General features: G+C 42.8%; 1 protein-coding gene across 1 annotated transcript in view; it reads right to left on the bottom strand.

Moving 5' to 3' along the window:
- HSF5 (heat shock transcription factor 5) overlaps nt 1–19,799 on the bottom strand; it is a 55,509-nt gene extending 35,710 nt beyond the window's left edge. Inside the window, exons 1-2 of the mRNA XM_055129815.1 lie at nt 19,187–19,799; nt 10,969–11,343 (exon numbers count right to left, since the gene is read on the bottom strand). Coding sequence (XP_054985790.1) covers nt 10,969–11,343; nt 19,187–19,799 — 988 coding nt within the window. The remainder of the gene's footprint in view (nt 1–10,968; nt 11,344–19,186) is intronic.
- Between the last annotated feature and the right edge of the window lie 289 nt (nt 19,800–20,088).

The raw sequence follows: 20,088 nt of genomic DNA, 5'->3' as shown, positions 1-20,088 counted from the left end.
ATGTATTAAGTTTATCTAGATAAATTTTTTGTTTTGTTTTGTTTTGTTTTGTTTTGGGGCCACAGCCAGTAGTGCTCAGGCTTACTTCTGGATCTGTGCTCATTAATCACTCTGAGGACTGAACCAGGTCAGCCACGTGCAAGGCAAACACCCTGCCTGCCGTACTATCTCTCTAGTTCTACCTCTCTAATCCTATCTCTAGCCCTACCTAAATAAAAATTCATCTAAATTTTTATATAATTTATTAGCACCTCCAGCCCTGGAGCTATAGCACAGCGGGTAGGGCATTTATCTTGCATGCGGCTGACCCGGGTTCGATTCCTTTGCCCCTCTTGGAGAGCCCGGCAAGCTACCAAGAGTATCTTGCTCGCAGGGGAGAGCCTGGCAAGCTATCCAGTGGCATATTCGATATGCCAAAAACAGTAACAACAAGTCTCACAATGGAGACATTACTGGTGCATGTTCAAGCAAATCGATGCGCAACAGGATGACAGTGACAGACAGTAACAGATTAGCACCTAATGCATTACATAATAAATTATATGCTGAATATTTTAAAGGATGTATTTATTATGAGGTGGCACTTTTTATATTGAAAGCAAAAGGGGGATAGGATTGTAAAAGTTCATGAAAATGTTCCTCTATTTCTCCATATTGACTCTATTTTTTAAAATAGGAGTAAACATAGCATATGCATCAAATTTCACATAAAAGAAAAATGTTAAATGATTGGCAGAACTAGTTTGACTATAAGTATAATGGTTGATAGTTTCTGAATTACATCATTTTAGCAAGTTCAGTGATTTAAAAGCTGAGAGTGGTGGACGCTGCTCTGCAGGATAGCCTTGTATAGGTGAGGCCCTGGGTTTGATTCCTAGCAATGGGGGAAAAAGGAGAAAAAAATATATATATACACACACGCACACACACACTATTAAAAGTTTAAATTTTAATTTTAGTCCCATGAATGTGTACATATCCAACAAATTAAGTTAAATTTAAAAATCAAAACACCCAAGGAAGGGTCTACAGGATTTACTGTATCACTGTCATCCCGTTGCTCATCGATTTGCTTGAGCGGGCACCAGTAACGTCTCCATTGTGAGACTTGTAGTTACTGTTTTTGGCATATCGAATATGCCACAGGTAGCTTACCAGGCTCTGCTGTGACGGTGAGATACTCTCAGTAGCTTGCCGGGCTACACACACCACACACACACACTCACACACTGACACAGAGAGTTCGAGCAAGCAAACACCTGTACATGAAGAAAAATTCTAGCTCCTAATCACCTAATTGAGTTTTATTTTCCTCAACTCAATTAGGTGATTAGGAGCTAGAATTTTTCTTCATGTACGCCCCCTAGTGGCAGGAAAATAAAACTCAATTAGGTGATTAGGAGCTAGAATTTTTCTTCATGTACGCCCCCTAGTGGCAGGAAAATAAAACTCAATTAGGTGATTAGGAGCTAGAATTTTTCTTCATGTACAGGTGTGTGCTCGCTCGTTCTCTCTCTCTCTCTCTCTCTCTCTATATATATATATATATATATATATATATAGTTGTGTGTGTATGCTCACGTGTGTGTGTGGTGTGTATGTGTATATGTGTGTGTGTTTCCCGCCCCCTTGCAATGGTGGAGGGAAGTAGTCATTTGAGAGGAAGAAAGGGTGCTGAAAAAGGTGGTGGTGTTATGCATGAAACCCCATGGGTAAGATTATTGCAAACCATATTGCTAAAATTAATTATTTTAAAACAATGCCTGCAAGGGGCTGGAGTGATAGCACAGCAGGTAGGGCATTTGTCTTACATGTGGCCAACCCAGGTTTGATTCCCAGCATCCCATATGGTCCCCGGAGCACCGCCAGGAGTAATTCCTGAGTGCAGAGCCAGGAGTAACCCCTGAGCATTGCTGCGTGTGACCTAAAAAATAATAAAAAAAAAAACACCAGTGCCTGCCAGGGGCTGGAGTATAATGGGGAGGGAGTTTGCCTTGCACGCAGCTAACCAGGGTTTAATCTATGGCATCCCATATGGGCCCCCAAGCACCACCAGGAGTAATTCCTGAGAGTGCAGAGCCAGGAGTAACCCTTGAGTATTGCTGGATGTGACCCCAAAGGAGAGAGAAAGAAAAGAAAGAAAGGAGAGGAAGGAAGCAAGGAAGCAAGCAAGGAATGAAGGAAGAAAGGGAGGGAGGGAGGAGGAGGGAGGGAAGAAAAGAAAGAGAAAAAAGGAGAGAGATGGAGGGAGGGAGAGAGACAGAGATAGAGACAGAGACAGAGACAGAGACAGAGACAGAGAAGAAGGAGAAAGGTGCCTACCACAGAGGCAGGTCAAGCATGGGAGGGCAACTCGAGATCAACAGAGCGAAGTGGACACTGGTGAAGGAACTGGTGTTGGAACACTTTAGGCCTGAAACCTGATCATGTATAACCTTGTAATTCATGATGATTAAATTTAAAATAAAAGTGTTGGGGGGGAGGCACCATGAAAGTGTTTCCTTACAAATAAATCAATTAAAGTTAGCATAATTTTTCTAATTGATATGTTCTAATTTCTTTTTACACTTCAACAGTTGTTACAGTATGCTTAAAATATGTCATTGAATAACAAACTAGAGCACATAGTGGAGAGTATATTGGTATATAGCCAATTTAGTATCTACCTAAGGAAGCAAAATAATGGATATCTCTAAAGCAGCCAGTAAGAAAAAGAGAGTAGAGGTACCTGTGTGAAGAAAAGGAACTGAATTGAAAATTCTCAATGGCTATTTTCTTACCAACATAGTTCTACTTTGTACAGCCAACAAAACTGAAAAAGCACAGTAATTTTATTGAATTTGAAAACCTAGCTAACAGAAATGTAACTTGCGCTTAATACATAGTAGATTGCATTACGAATGTACTGTAAAAACACTAATATTTATAAAACTCAATTTTTATAAGATGTCCAAAAACACTTATTTGCATAAAGACTTTCTAGTGTCTTCCTGAAGGCAGTGTTCTTAAGGCACAGGACTGCATATAGAATAAAAAAAATTGAAAGAATGAAAAGAATTATATCTCAAACACAAACATAAGATAATCAGATTAGAAAAAACAAGTCTATGTGTACCTTATGCTGTGTAGAAAATTCAGCTATACAATTTAAAATGTTATATGTTAGAATTTGTACACTGTCAATAGTGAGAAGATTTCCAAAATAAGTGCTAAAAAATAAAAGCATATAAACACTACACCTAATTTTTGGCTTTTCGGATCATACCCAGCAATGCTCAGGGATTACTCTGGCTCTGCACTCAGGAATTACTCCTGGCAGTGCTCATGTGACCATTAGGGATATTAGAGATCAAACACTGACTGGCCACGTACAAGGCAAACACCCTTCCCACTGGACTATTGCTCTGGTCCCAGTGATTTTATTTTTAAGGAAAGACATGGCTTAGATACACTAGGAAGTTCTCTTTAGATGCCAGAAAAAGAACTAAGCAAAAGCACAACTATGTTTGCCTTCCTATTTATACAGATAAAAGATGCATAACACTTTATCATTTTAATCATTTTAATCATTTTTTAAATGTACACTAATGGCATTTTAATACTATCATCTCTACCATCCATCTCTACATCTTTTTTCATTTTGCCCAACTGAGACTGTTCTCATTTACCATTAACTTTCCACATTCTCTCCTTTTCCCGTGGAAGCCACCATTTTATTATTTTGTGTCTATGAATATGACAACTTCAGAAAACTATAAAACTTAAAAAATATGATGAGAAATCACACTGTCTTTGTCCTTTTGACTTATTTCACTAAGCACAGTATTCTCAAGGTTTGCTGATGTTGTAACATGTATCAAACTTTCCTTTTTAATTTCAGAAATATCCCATTGTATATTATTTATCCACTCTCCCATTGTAGACATTAGATTGCATGTTACTCTTTGATGATACTGTCAGCATGAGTGCGTGAAGGGCTGGAGAGATGTTACCGAGGGCAGAGTCTGCACCTCACATGACCGAGCTCGGCCAGAGTGATCCCCGAGCACTAGAGTCAGGACGAAGCCCTGAGCTTCGTCTCAGGCCAAAAAAAAATTTTTAAACATTTTTTTAAAAAGTGGGGGTGTATGTGTAAATACCTGTTGGAATGTGTGTGTCTGATTTTTCACTTCTTCTGGGTGTAAGGAGATTATCCTTTTTTCACCTTCCCACATGATGTTGGAGTTTAAATTGATAGAGTAATTTATCTTGAAATTAGATTCACTGCGGGCTGGAATGATAGTACAGTAGGTAGGGCGTTTGCCTTGCACATGGATGATCTGGGTTTGATCCTCAGCATCCCATATGGTCCCCAAGAACTGCCAGGAGTAATTCCTGAGTGCAGAGCCAGGAGTAACCCCTGTACATTGCTGGGTATGATCCAAAAAGCCAAAAATTAGGTGCAGTGTTTATATGCTTTTATTTTTTAGCACTTATTTTGGAAACCTTCTCACTATTGACAGTGTACAAATTCTAACATATAACATTTTAAATTGTATAGTTGAATTTTCTTCACAGCATAAGGTATATGTAGACTTGTTTTTTCTAACCCCTGAGCATCGCCAGATGTGACCCAAAAAGCAAAATAACAATAAAAAATATTAATAATAATAATAAATTTTTTCAAAGAAACTGACAAAACATTACTTGAGCACAAGAATAAGTACATTATAAAAATCTTAAAACTCCAAAATCTAGATGATTTATATACTTTAATATATAATTAGAAGCAAAGAGGATGGGAGACAGCTCATAAGGCTGGAGTATTGGGACCAGAGTGACAGTACAGGGCGTTTACCTGCACACAGCCAGCCCATGTTCAATCCTCAGCATCCCAGATGGTCCCCCAAGCATACCAAGAGTGATTCCCAAGTGCAGAGTCAAGAGTAAGCCCTGAATACTACTGGGTATGATCCAAAACCAAAAAGAAACAAATGGAAAAGACTGGAGTGCATGCCTTTCATATGGTACTAGGTGTTTCAACCTCAGCACACGGTCCCGAGTATCATCAGTAGTGATCCTGTGAGCACTGAGCTGGGAGTAGCCCAAAATGCTGCCAGGTAAGGCACCAAAGCAAACCAAAAGAGCCTAAATATAAAAACTTTCATACTTTAAATGTGGCTTAAACAAGTAATACTCTTTGCCCAGAGATAATTTCAAAACAATTAAAATGGGGTTGGGGAGAGAGCTCAAAGGAGCAGATGCTTTGCAAGGAGGTGGTCAGGGTTTGGTCCCCAGCACATAGTTCCCAAGCTCCACCAGGAGTGATACACAAGCACCATGCCAGGTGGAACCCCTGAGAACTGCCAGGTGTAGCCCAAACACTAATTAATGATACAATACCTTTTTAAATGAAAAATAAAAATATTCCACATACAGCATGTAAGCTTACAGTTTTAGAAGTTAGTTTAGCCTTTGAGGAATTAGTATTGAACCTCATTTGAAAGACAGCTTCTTAAAAATTGATAAACATTTTTAAGTTTTATTTATTTTTGTTTGTTTTGGGCAACACCAGCAATGTTCAGGGGTTACTCCTGGTTCTGCACTCAGGAGTCACTCCTGGCGGTGCTTGGGGGACCATATAGAATTACATGGATCGAACCAAGGTCAGCTATGTACAAGGCAGATGCCCTACCCACTGAACTATTGCTCCAGCCTCTGAAAGATAGCTTTTAATATATTTTATCCTTTATAAATAAGTTTTTTAAATGGTACAAAGTCTCTTCATATAAAGTCATTAACCCCTAACTCAAAATATGTCATTTTATAGGAAGGAAAATTGAGGCTGAATGACATGAAATAATTCACTTAGTGCCACTTTGACTCTAAAAAGAAAAAAAAGTCAAAAAAAATTTTCTAAGTATCCTTCTAGACAAGCACATTGCCAGGATGTAGCGGGATATAGAAGACAGTAAAAGGCAGTCCCATGCCTTTGTTTTTGTTTTTAGGTCACACCAGTTGTGTCCAGGACTTAACTTCTGGCTCTGCATTTGGGAACCATATGGGGTACTGGGGATTGAACCTGGGTTAGCTGATAAAAGGCGCAAGCACCCTACCCACTGTATGATTGCTCTGGCCCCAAAAGATAATATATATATATATACATATACATATATGTATATATGTATATATAGAGAGATAGTTATATATATATTATATATCACTTGTATCACTTCTCATCCCGTTTGAGCGGGTGCCAGTAACATCTCCAACCTGTCATGTGCTAGTGTAGCCCAATGGCGTCTGCTCACTCCAGGAACACAAAGAGCCTCAAACTGTTCATTCAGGGTCTTGATAAAGAAGTCTGACCATCATAGGTAGCCACATGGTCTTTTGATATCCCGTGGAATCCAGTCCATAACAGCTCTAGTCCAGCAGTCATCTCTAAATCACATTACATTTCTGGCCCATCTGATTTTCAACACCTTGGCAAATGAGACAGCGTCCCTGATTCTTGATCATCAACAGAGGTTGGAACTCCGGATTCCTTCTCTCAGTTAAGTGAAACATGATACTTCAAGCATAGCTCTTTTGATTCCTTTCGATGGGTGACCCGAATAGCGTTCTTATCCTGTTTTCGTAAGGCCCAGGTCTCTGAGGCGTATGTTAGTGCAGGAAGAATGGTGGAGTCAAAAAGATGTGCCCAGAGCCTTCGTCTTGGAGGGGGTAGAGCTTGGTCGAGTATGGTCTGCTGGCCATACCCAGCAGAGCTCAGGGCTTCGTCCTGACTCTAGTGCTTGGGGATCACTCTGGCCGTGCTCGGTCATGTGAGGTGCAGACTCTGCCCTCTGTACCATCTCTCCAGCCCTTCACGTACTCATGCTGACAGTATCATCAAAGAGTAACATGCAATCTAATGTCTACAATGGGAGAGCGGATAAATAATATACAATGGGATATTTCTGAAATTAAAAAGGAAAGTTTGATACATGCTACATCAGCAAAACTTGAGAATACTGTGCTTAGTGAAATAAGTCAAAAGGACAGAGACGGTGTGATTTCTCACCATATTTTTTAAAGTTTTATAGTTTTCTGAAGTTGTCTCGAGTTGTCAGAGTTCTTCATCTTCTTAACCATGTCTTTAATGCTTTTAAAGGCGTTCCACACCACTCTCTTCTTCCTGCGCAATTCAGGTGCCAGCTTATTTGTCATGTTGAGTTCTCAACCTAGATACACATAACTGTTACATTCAGAGATGTTTGTTCCATTGAGGGCAAATGGAACATCAGGAACTAGTCCATTTCTTATGAACATTGTCTTCGTGAGATTCAGCTGCAGTCCAATCTTTCCCCAATGCTGGTCGAAGTTGGCTAACATTCATGCCGCTTGGCTGATTTTGGTGTTATGAGAACGATGTCATCAGCAAAGCGGAGGTGGTGTAGTTGCCGACCGTCTATCTTCACTCACATTCCTTCCCATTCCAGTCGTCACATGATATTCTTGAGGGTGGCACTGAAGAGTTTCGGTGAAGTCGTGTCACCCTGTCAAACTGCTCTCTTTGCATCAATGATCACTTCTTTGTAGAATGATGAGATCCTCGTGGTGAATCCGTAATACAGCTCATGGAGGATCCTGCTGTATTGAGTTTGAACACCCTGTTTGGCTAGGGCTTCGATGGCCGCTTCAGTCTCAACAGAATCAAAGGCCTTCTTTAAATCAATGAACGTTAGACAGAGCGGCATCTTGAACTCTCTCGAAACCTCAGTGAGCTTGGTCACTGTGTGGATATGGTCGATCGTGCTGAATCTTTTTCAGAACCTGGCTTGCTCACATGGTTGTCCTTTGTCTAGTGTTCTGCTGATCCTATTCAGGATGACTTGAGTGAACAATTTGTAGATGATGGACAACAGGCAGATCGGGCGATAGTTGCCGATGTCATGGATATCTCCCTTCTTGTACAACAAGACAGTCCGCTGGTTTTCCATTGGGACAGAACCTTGCATTCAGACAGGTAGCGTGTGAAGAGCCGAGCCAGTATTGATGAATACTGGTGGCAGATTCTTTTTTTTTTTTTTGCTTTTTGGGTCACACCCAGCAATGCACAGGGGTCACTCCTGGCTCATGCACTCAGGAATCGCCCCTGGCGGTGCTCAGGGGACCATATGGGATGCTGGGATTTGAACCCGGGCCGGCCGCGTGCAAGGCAAATGCCCTACCCGCTGTGCTATCACTCCAGCCCCTGGTGGCAGATTCTTTAGGTGTTTGCTTCTGACCTTGTCTGGACTGGGTGCTGTATGCTTCTTTATTGACAAAATGGTATGTTGGATTTCAGAAGGGAGAACGCTGGGAACAATATATCCATCCTTCAAATTTTCTATGTGGGCAGGTGGACATGGCTATCAAAGAGATCTGAGTAGAAGTCATGGATAACCTTTTCCACTTCTGGAAGATGTGATAGATCCATCAGAACATCAAAGGGCAGTCATCTTGGTCTTATAGTTGGCAAAGGACAGGCAGGTGTTGCAAATACTTTTCCCAGTTTCTGCCACATCAGTCAAACTGCTGCTCTTCTCTTTTTGAGGTCTTCCCTTATCGCTTTTCTGTACAGCTTTGCTAGCTTGGACATTAGCTTGTGATTGCCTAAGGCTTGTGCCAGACCACGTTGGTGAATGAACTCGAGAGTTTCCAAAGATAGGCATGTTTTTGTGGCTTTCTCTCCCTTTCTGCATTCCTCGAACAATCATGGAGGTGCTGAATCAGTCAATCATATTCTTATCAATGTTGTCAATGACGGCATCTTCCCATATTGCTGCAGTAGTGCCAAAGAGATCCCAGTTGATGGTCGTTCTAGGAGTTCTCTTCTAAAACTTTGCATCCCTTTCTCCCCACTATGTAAAGTAGAATTTTGCATGAAGGAGATAGTGGTCTGATCCAGTTTGGAATTTTGGAACAACAATGACATCAGTCAGACAAAACCATCGACTGAAAATGATGTGGTCAATTTTGTTGTGGAACTGTCCACCGGGAGACTCCCATGTCCAGCATTTAGATTCAGCCTTCTGGAACTGTGAGTTACCATGGATGGTCTTATATATATAGTTTATATATATATGTACATATATACATACATACATATATATATATATATATATATATATGGGCTGGAGTGATAGCACAGCGGGTAAGGTGTTTGCCTTGCATGCTGCTGACCGGGTTTGATTCCTCCGTCCCTCTTGGAGAGCCTAGCAAGCTACCGAGAGTATCTCGCCCACACGGCAGAGCCTGGCAAACTATCCATGGCATATTCAATATGACAAAAACAGTAACAAGTCTCACAATGGAGACATTACTGGTGCCTGCTCAAGCAAATCCATGAGCAACAGGATGACAGTGATACAGTGATATATAAATATATTATATATAATATATTATATATAATATATTGCTCCAGCTCAAGCAGCCCCATTCCTTTGAGGCTCCACACTGGACCTCCAATTCTTAACAACTACATTATAATTTCTCTGCTATCTTAGCATGAATCAATAACCAAGGGAAGCTCATTGAAAGAGTAGTCCTTCCAAAAATCTTGTGGTCTACCCTCTCGGGGAGGAATTAACTCTGAGGAAGGCCCATACCACAAAAGCATCTCTTAAAGGAAACTAAAATCTTAGAGAGACAGAGCACTGATGTCAAGAATGGATTTAAGTCAGATCACCCAGGGTTGGTCCCCAACCATGCATCTATCCTTGTGTGACTTGATTTCCTAATCTATGAAATGAAGATAATTACATTATTTCATAAAGATCATATTAAATAGTCATATTTTAAAAGTCAGAATAATACTTATATAATTATGTTAAATAAAATATTAGGAACCAGAGAGCTAGTAGAGCAGGCATAGCACTTGCCTTGCACAGAGCTGACATGGGATCAAACCCTGTGCCCCATACGACTTCCCAAGCACTGCCAGGAGTGAGTCCAGAGTGAAAAGCCAGGAGTAAGCCCTGGGCACTGACAAACTGAAATTTTTTTTTCCTTTTTGGATCACACCCGGCAATGCACAGGGGTTACTCCTGGCTCTGCACTCAGGAATTACCCCTGGCGGTGCTCAGGGGACCATATGGGATGCTGGGAATCGAACCCGGGTCGGCCGCGTGCAAGGCAAACGCCCTACCCTCTGTGCTATTGCTCCAGCCCCAAATTGAAATTTTTTTTAGATGATAAAATTCAGCACTTTCTTTGCATATGCAAGGCTCCCCATTTGATCCTTAGTCACCACAGGACCCCTGGAAACTGTAAGATGTGGCACCCAGAAAAAAATTTTAAAAAACAAAATACCATCATCACATTCTTACTAAAGAATACATTTTAGTTTTAAGGTGAAGTATGACTTTTTTAATTAGGCTTCATTTCTATAACACAAATTATTTTCATTAGGAATTCACCTATAAACTTTAAAAATATAAAACATATAATGTATACATAAATATTAAGGAGAACTAAATACTACACTATGGGCTGGGTAGTAAGGTTTGGTGTACTAAGTCTTAATTTTGTTTCTAGAAAACATTTGAAGGATACAAAAGCTCCACTAAAAATGTACAACATTCATGTACCAACATAATTTTCACATCATTAAGAACACAATGACATATATATATTTTTTTTTTTCGGGTCACACCCAGCGATGCTCAGGGGCTACTCCTGGCTTTGCACTGAGGAATTACCCCTGGCGGTGCTCAGGGGACCATATGGGATGCTGGGAATAGAACCTGGGTCGGCTGCAGCAAGGCAAATGCCCTACTCGCTGTGCTATTGCTCCAGCCCCAACATATATATTCTTAAAAATATGTCCTGATAAGAAATCTTTGACATTTCTTAGGTACAAATCCTATCATCTTTACTAAGTATATAGACATACATCTAACACATATAAATGCTCATTATAAGGTACCTTAAGAGAAGCCACTGAACTTGAATTTCTCATACCTGTTGGATAGTAGGCCTGGGAGTACTGTGCTGAGGGTGTGTAGTTACTGTATTTTTGGGAAGAGCTGACCATTGTTTGAGGACCTTGTTGAACGTGTACAGATGTGGCGCTGGGCTGCAGAGTATAGGTAACCTCAGTCGGAAACCTCTGCAGTACAGGAAATGGAACCCCTTTATCTGAAAAAGTGGGAGATGTTTCCACTTGTCCTGGGTGCATCCCAAGGGAGTTCTGCCATGTTCTAGGAGGAATCGGGGTCCGATCTAAACCCTTCAGAGGGAAAGTACTGTGGTTGTGGGATGAAGTCGATACATAGGAGTATGGAGACAAACTATCTCGCCGGAATGACCGGTGGAATTGTCCTACAGCCACTGGCCCTGCGTAAAAGAGGAAAAGCACATTCATTAATTTTACATTACATCACTTTTTTACATCACTTTTTTACATCATTTGTACATTAAATATCACAAAACACATGCCACACTCCACCTAAGAATACTGAGTTCCCAGTCTTCTGGGGTGTTTTGTTTTGTTCTGAGGGAAATATCCGGCGATGCTTAGGGGTCACTCTTGGCTCTGCACCTCAGAATTATTCCTGGTGGTTCTTGGGGAACCACATGGGGTATCAGAGATTGAACCCAGGTTGGCAGCGTGCAAGACAAGCACTTTAATCCACTATACTATTTCTCTAACCCTGTTCTCAGTCATTTTTAACACAACACAAGTTTAGTTTGTTGTTGTATTTTGGTTTTGGCTTTTTTTGGGTCACAACAGGCAATACTCAGGGGTTAACTCCTTGCTCTGCACTCAGGAATTACTCCTGGTGGTGTTCAGAGGACCATATGGGATGCTGGGGATAGAACTTGGTCAGCCGCTTGCAAGGCCAGTGCCCTATCCACTATACTATTGCTCCAGCCCACAAGTTTAGTTTTAATAAAATAAGAATCGCAAAAATATAAGATCATATGTAAAACTGAAAAATAATCAAACTTTGGTTATCAACATCACTGTCATAATAGTGGCAAAAAAATAATGGCAAAACTCCAATATTCAATCAAAATAATAAATAAAATATCCCATGTCTAAAATCTTTCGTAAGGTTACTCATTCAAACTATCAGATTCCACTGACTAACCTAGATTTTTCCAATATGCAATATTTCTTCAAGTTTTAGAAGTTAAATTGTCTTCCAAACTATTTACAAATCTTAAAAGGCAAAAGAATAAGCACCATGCTACGTATGTAAAAGAAATACGTATATGAGCCAGAGAGATAGTACAGCAGGTAAGGAACTTGCCTTGCACCTGTTAATGTGGGTTCGGTCTCTGATACCCCATGTCATGTTAAGTGAAATAAGTCAGAAGAAGAAAGACAAATAGTGAGTGAATGATCTCACTTATCTGTGGTATACATGGAATAACAATAGAAGGTAATGCATTGGTGGCAAGAAATGCTACACTGGTGAAGGGATAAGTACTGGATCATGCTGTGACTGAAACCCAATCATGAACAACTTTGTAACAGTGTTTCTCACAGTGATTCAATTAAAAAAAATTTTTAAGAGAAGGTAATGCAAGGCATCAAAGTGGGGGGATGACTAGATTGCCTTAGATTATAGAACTGAGAAGGGTGGAAGGAAATAGATCAAGAGAGAAGGTAAGAAGAGACATATGGAAAGAAACAGGGCAGGGGGGCAAAGCTGTGGTATATCCATATATCTAACCCACATAACCAACAAAATTGAAAGCATGAGGGGTCAGAGTGATACTAGCTGAGAGAGCACTTCCTTTGCAGGTGGCAGACCCAGGTTCAATCTCTGGCACCCCATATGATCCCCGAGTCTGCCAGGAGTGATCTCTCAGCAGAGAGCCAGGACTAAGCCTTGCCCGAGCACTGCTGAGTGTGGCCCAAGCCTCCCACCAAACAAACAACTCCTGAAAGCATGAGATCCAAATGACAACCACCAAACTTAAAATGTGCCTAGCAAGGAGGTGGACTGGTGGGTGGGAGTGAACCTGGGGACACTGATGGAGGGAAGCTGACACTGGTGATGGGATTGGTGTTGGAACAGTGTGAAACTCAACTATGAATAACCTTGTAAATCATGGTGCCTTAATAAAAGATAATTTTTAAAAAGAAAGTATTGGCAAAAATAAAACATACATACACATACACAAAGTCTAAAGCCCTGAAATCAGGAGCTTATTCATATGACTGGTTCAAATGGTACACTAAAAACCACATTTTTACTTTTCTTTCAAAGTGCAAAAAAATAGTTTTTATACTACTTGACTAGTGATTTGTATATTTATATACTTTGAATTCACACTGACAATTCTTGGTTTTAAGACCTAGAGAAATACTTTCTGGTTCACATGTTTCTTTTTTTTTTTTTTTTTTTTTTTTTTTGCTTTTTGGGTCACATCCGGCGATGCACAGGGGTTACTCCTGGCTCTGCACTCAGGAATTAACCCCTGGCGGTGCTCAGGGGATCATATGGGATGCTGGGAATCGAACCCGGGTTGGCCACGTGCAAGGCAAACGCCCTACCCGCTGTGCTATTGCTCCAGCTCCTCTGGTTCACATGTTTCTGAGTGCCAAACCTACCTACCACTTGGGACTGGGGATGTGGCTATGGAGCTGAGCCCCATGAAACTGGCATGGACAGGTTCCAGTCATGGCCATGTGTGCCCTCCCACCACCACCTCCCCAGGGGAAAAATAAATAAATAACCCTCCCATACAAACAAGACTATCGACCACTTGACTTTCTCCCTTGGGTCCTTCCCACACTAAGACTGAATATTGCTACATTGCATAGTAGCTTCTCTATCTTCTCTGGATTAAGCTACTACTGAATTGTCAGATTAAACTGATCAGTTATTAAGCAGTTCTCTTTCTCAACTCCAAATTAAAATACAAATTCAATTCAGGGGCTGGGGAGGTAGCTCAAAAGTCTTAAGCATCTGCCTGGCTCACGGAGACCTGGAGTCTGACCTGGCACCACGTGGTCCCCAAGCACTGCCAGGTACAGCCCTGGTGGGAGTGTCCCCAAAACAAATAAAAAGAAAATGCAAATTATACTTTTAATCATGATAATCTCTGAGTGTTGGCCAAAGATTTAAATATTTTAGCTGTTGCTGACATAAGAACACTGTTAAGTGCTAGGCGGGCATTTTTTGTTTTTTGGGTTTTTTTTTTTTAACCACACACTTAGCTTGGTGCTGGAAGTTTTACCCAGAAATGCTTGGAGTTCATTTAGAATAGAACCCAGACTCTTGCACATAAAGAATGTATGACAGGGGCTGGAGCAGTAATGCAGGAGGTAGGATGTTGTCTGGCACGCAGCCAAGGAGTTTGATCCCCCGGAACCCCAAATGGTCCCCAGAGCCCACCAGAATAATTCCTCCATGCAGAACCAAAAGCGAACTCTGAGCCTAGCTGAGTATGACACACCACATACCAACCCACTGAGCTACCTTGCTAGCCCACAGGACATTCTTTCACGTTTTTTAAGTATAATAAAAATAAAAAATGTTTAGCTCTTCTTCATTCTTCTTTAAAGGCTCTTACATGCCTTTGTGTTTTGTTTTGCTTTGTTTTGGGCCACACCTGGCTGCAAACTAGGCTTACCCCTCGCTAGAAATCTGTTCTGAGTGGGCTTGGGGGACTCTCTGGGATGTCTGGAATTAAACACAGGTCAGCCGTGTACAAGGTAAGCACCTTATTCGCTGTACTATCTCTCCATATTCTGACCAACTTCATAAAACATCACCTATACATATTCAGAACATCTTTAAGATGTACCTGGAAAACTTTAAATTCAGAATTCTGGAAATATAAGCAGAGAGGAATTTTTATACCTAAATATTCTATTCCATCAATATGGGTGAATCTAAATTATTCAATTCCCAGGGAAGAACTTGCTCCTTGGCCCAAAATCTGTACTGAGAGTTTACTATCCCCAGGCAAAGATCAGGTTACCTACAGTTTAGAACTATTCATTTAGAAAGTTTTAACAGGCATAAAGCAATTTGCCATGAAAAACAAAAGAACAAAAAAGGGAAAACGGGGGCGATAGTCCAGGGACAGGGTCTTTGTTTTGAATGCTGCTGACCCAGGATAGATCTCCTGCCTCCCACAGGTCCCACAGCCCCATCAAGAGTGAACACTGAGGGGCTGGAGCAATAGCACAGCGGCTAGGGTGTTTGCCTTGCATGCGGCCGACCCGGGTTCGATTCCCAGCATCCCATATGGTCCCCTGAAGGCACCGCCAGGAGTAATTCCTGAGTGCAGAGCCAGGAGTAACCTAACCCCTGTGCATCGCCAGGTGTGACCCAAAAAGAAAAAAAAAAAAAAAGAGTGAACACTGAGTGCAGTCAGGTAAGCCCTGAGCAACAGAGTGTGGGGAGAGAGAGAGAGAGAGAGAGAGAGAGAGAGAGAGAGAGAGAGAGAGAGAGAGAGAGAGAGAGAGAGAGAGAGAGAGAGAGAAGCCCTGTGATCCTAACACTTAATACCAAGCACATTATTGAAAGGCAAATAAGTCTGCCACCTCCATGAATTGAAATAAGAGAATTAGATCCTAAAACAAGACTCAACTACCTGGAAAAGAGAGGTATTCAAACCCATAAGCTAAAGCAGAATGCAGAAAATAAAATGGAAACTAAGAAATAGTGGTGCAGGCATTATATGACCAAGATAAGATTCAAGCAAAATAAAAATTAGAGGAAAAATAGGAGAGCCAAGCACGTGATATTAAAAAAGCAATATAAGGGGCTGGTAGTACAGTGGGTAGGGCTCTTGCCTTGCATGCAGCCGACCTGGGTTCCATCCCCACTGGCGTCCCATATGGTCCCTCTAGCCTGCCAGGAATGATCTCTGAACGCAGAGCCAGGAGTCAGTCCTGAACACCACCAGGTGTGGCCCAAAAACAAAAAAGCAAAAGAAAGTTAAGCCACTATTTTTGAAGTTAGAATTATATCCCACCAAAGTTTTAGTATTCCCACACACACTATCCATACTCCAAAAGTAATGCACCACATATGATGGAGTTCAAAGTAGGAGGTAACCAATCTTAGGGGGAAATATTTTTTTACATACAGATATATAGATATAGATGTATATATAAGCGCACAAGGCTCAAACTCTAACAATGTGTTAGTGATCTCTTATAGAAGGGCTTAATGGTCCCTGGGTGAAAGACAACAATCTTCACCCCCTTCCCTCTAAGGATACTTTTTTTGTATCATGTTCAGCGGTTTCTCATAACAAAAGATACAAAATATATTATTTCGGTTCTGCTTTGGGGCAGAAACACCCGAAATATGGTAGTGGGAAGGTATAATGGTGGTGGGATTGGTGTTTGAATGTTAAATGTAATGAAATATTGTGAATTTCTTTATAAAATAAAAAATTTTAAAAATAAAAGGTTTCAGTATCCTAGTAGACCAACCTTACTATATAGTACACACACACACACACACACACACACACACACACACACACACACACAAAACACGCACCTGACCCACCCACTACACACAGGTACAATGGTGAGGTTAAGGGGTGGCAAGAAATGCATTAAAAACTACAGCTTACTCTTCAAGCCCATGTTCTCCTTTGAACTTGGGCTTGACTGCTTGTCTCTATATATCTTTGTTTGCTTGGGTTTCTACTCTGGAGAAGCCTGTGCACGCTCTTGAACATATGCTTTCTCTCTTTCTCTTCCCCTCACATCTTCCTAAATAAGTTTTATTCAGTAAAATTTAAATAAAGACAGAAAAGAAAAGGGTCACATCAGTAGGTGTGACCCAAAGAGCCAAAAAAAAAAAAAAAGAAAGAAAAGAAAAGAAACTGCACAGTCTATGAATGTGTGAACTAACATATTTTTAATATGGAAAAAATTAATTACACTTATCTTTTAACAAATTATTCTTGGAAGCCTAACAACGAACCAAATGAAAAAAAAATTCCTGTATTTTTCTTTTTTTGCTTTTTGGGTCACACCTAGCGATGCACAGGGGCTACTCCTGGCTTTGCACTGAGGAATTACCCCTGGCGGTGCTCAGGGGACCATATGGGATGCTGGGAATCAAACCCGGGTTGGCTGCATGCAAGGCAAATGCATGTTTGCCTACTGGCTGTGCTATTGCTCCAGCCCCCATGATTTCTCTGTATTTCTTCCATTAAAATGGTTTCTCGCAGAATCCAACTGAGTTTGAGATAGATAAGGGGGAAAAAAATAAGAAGGGAAAAAAATAAAAGTGAGCAAGAGTTGATTTTTATGCATGTAGGTATTTTTTTTGGAAAGGGTATTCTCTAGCTCCCAAAAATACATTTTTCCAGTCTTTCCTCCTTAGGCCTACCAGATCTACAACCTGATGACAAACATCCAGGTCAGAAGGCTGCCAAAGGTATGCCAAGTTTTTGCCTCCTTCCATCTCCTCCGAAAGTAATGAACATCCGATGGAAAGGCCATTCCAGGTGAAATCAGGGCCACCACATGCAGCTGCTTGGGATTCCTTTAGAATTCCTTTAGAACATTCCTAGGCCACTGCTATTTTCCAACTTGTTACTACTAGAACTCTAACTTGATCCTTTATCTTCTAAACTCCACAGGATACCAGCTAATTCCTTATCTTCTAAATTCCAAAGGAACAAAGTGCTATCTCATAACCCTGGTTCAGGTTAAATGGAACATAGTGTTACTTCTGTGTACTTTTAAAGTATCCCACAACTGTAAAATAACCAGCATCTTTATGTCAAATCCACATTAACATGCTACAAATGTTTCTGGTATTCTCCTAGTTGAAGGTAAAGAATACAAAATTTTTTGTTTGTTTTTGAGCCACACCCAGCTAGGGTTTGCTCCAGGCTCTGTGCTTAGGAATCCTTTCTTGTAAGGATGCAAGGCTAAGTGCTCTACCTGCTGTACTATCATTCTGACCTGGGTAAAGAACAAATCCTCATTGTTGGGGCTGGAGTGACAGCACAGCCGGTAGGGTGTTTGCCTTGCATGAGGCCAACCTGGGTTCAATTCCCAGCATCCCATATGGTCCCCTGAGCACCACCAGGAGTAATTCCTGAGTGTACAGCCAGGAGTAACCCCTGTGCATTGCCGGGTGTGACCCAAAAAAAGCAGGAAAAAAAAAAAGATTAAAAGAATAAATCCTCATTGTTAAATACTATCGCTATCTTGCAATCCTGAACTCTTCAAACAGAGAAAGAGAATATTGGCACTTTCACCTTCTTGGAAGAGGTGAAAGTATCCAAAATCAAGTATATAAAAATTTCCTATCACAGTTTCTGAAATTTTAGATTATATATACACAAACTGCTTTTTCAAAACTAAAACTGTAGCCAATGGTGGCAAATCCAAAAGTACTAAAAATTTTCTAAAATTATTTAAAACTAAAACTTTATAACTGTAAAGAAAACCGTTTTAGCCTAACGTCTGTCTAATCACAATGCCTTAAATAAGCATTGATTATTTTTTAAGCATCACCTTTTTGGCCAATTCATTCCACGTAAGTATAGTACCTGGTAAATGATAAAAATTTTTGCTCCTAAAATAATGTGTTTAATTTTATATGTTACTTGGAACCTAAACTAGTAGTCAAAATCCTTCTTCCAAGTTTTCTTATAGAGGTGTCAACAGGTGGAAGGTAGTGTATCTCTTCAAGGACAAACTTTCTTGGTAGCTTCCCTCCGTTTCCCTTGGTTGGTACAAATGTCCAACGTTTTCTTGGCTGTGGCTTGGTTCCTTCCCACCTAAGCCTTCCTCATCATCTCACCCCGCACGGCAACTCAGTTCTGCTTCCTACTAGAGCCAAGGAGTCCCCTCCAGACCCAGTTTCCACCAAGACCCGTGTGTTCCATAGGCTTACAGTGGAAAAACCCCTGGTGTTCAGCAAGGTAAATGCCCATGGAGACTGGGAAGGGTGCCAGGCAGGGTGCAAGAGGGGCTCAGGAGGAACAGAAAGCCAGTCTTGGGCGCAGGGACCACAAGCTCGTCCAGCAGAGGTACCCGGGAGGGGGGAAACGGGCAAACGGGAAGGTGGGGACACTGAAACTATCTCTCGGAGAGCACGCAGGATGCACTTCGGAGACCTCAAAGGTGCGGATGCGCGTCCCGCCCAGACGAAGTGGCGGTTGCTGCCCTCGGCCGTGCCCGGGGGCGGGTGCAGAGGGGCCGCCCGCCCCAGGCTGGCGACCGACTCACCGTGCGGCTCGGGCCGGGGCCCCGTGGGCGGCGGCGGTGGCTCCGGGTGCTGCAGAGGGGAGGTGGAGGTGGAGGCCGAGGCGGATGCCGACGTAATGAGGAGCCGCTGGAAGCGGTTGGGTGGGCGGCAGGGCACCTCCAGGCCGGCCGCCAGCTTGGCCTTGTTGGCACTGGTGAGCCTCTTGAGGTGCACCAGCAGCTGCGGCTGGTCGCGGCGGAAGTGCGGGCTGTGGAAGTGGTGGAGCGGCCCGTCGCCCGCCGGCCCGCCGCCCCCCGGCCCCGGCCCGGGCCCCGCCGCGCCCGGCCCGCCCAGCACCACCTTGCGGAAGCCGTAGAGGTTGAGCTGGCGGATGAAGCTGGTGAAGTTGGTGGTTTTGAAGAGCTCGGGCTCAGCCCCCGCCGCCCCGACGCCGCCGCCGCCGCCGCCGCCCCCCGCCACCCCCGCCACGGGCGGGCTCAGCAGCTCGGCCTCGAAGAGCGGCTGGTCGATGAGCAGCCCCTCGCCGCGGCCGTCCCAGCGGATCGAGCGGTACCGGGGGCTGTTCACCAGCCGCCACAGCTTGGCCGGGAAGTTGTTGGGGTTGATGGGGGTGGAGAGCAGCGCCTCCTCCATCGCCCCCGCCCGGGCCCTGGGCCTCGCCCCGCCGAGCCTGGCTCTCCCACCCCGTTCTCGATCCCCCCGGCCTTCGCTTCGCCCTGCCCCCTTCTGCCGGCGCCCGGACCCCGGGGACCGTTGGTGCACGAGGCCGCGCCAGGCCCTGCAGTGCGGCCAATGGGGCCTCGAGTTCCCGCCACGCGGAAAGGCCGGCACGAGCCGGCCCGCCCCCTAGGCCCCGCGTGGCTGGGGAGTCAGGGGTGGGGGTTGCCACCCACCCTCACACCTCCAACACCACGGCAGGAGA

Source organism: Sorex araneus, chromosome 3 (assembly GCF_027595985.1).
Source record: "Sorex araneus isolate mSorAra2 chromosome 3, mSorAra2.pri, whole genome shotgun sequence".
In the NCBI taxonomy this organism is placed as follows: domain Eukaryota; kingdom Metazoa; phylum Chordata; class Mammalia; order Eulipotyphla; family Soricidae; genus Sorex; species Sorex araneus.
This window is presented reverse-complemented; position numbering and strand designations above follow the sequence as displayed.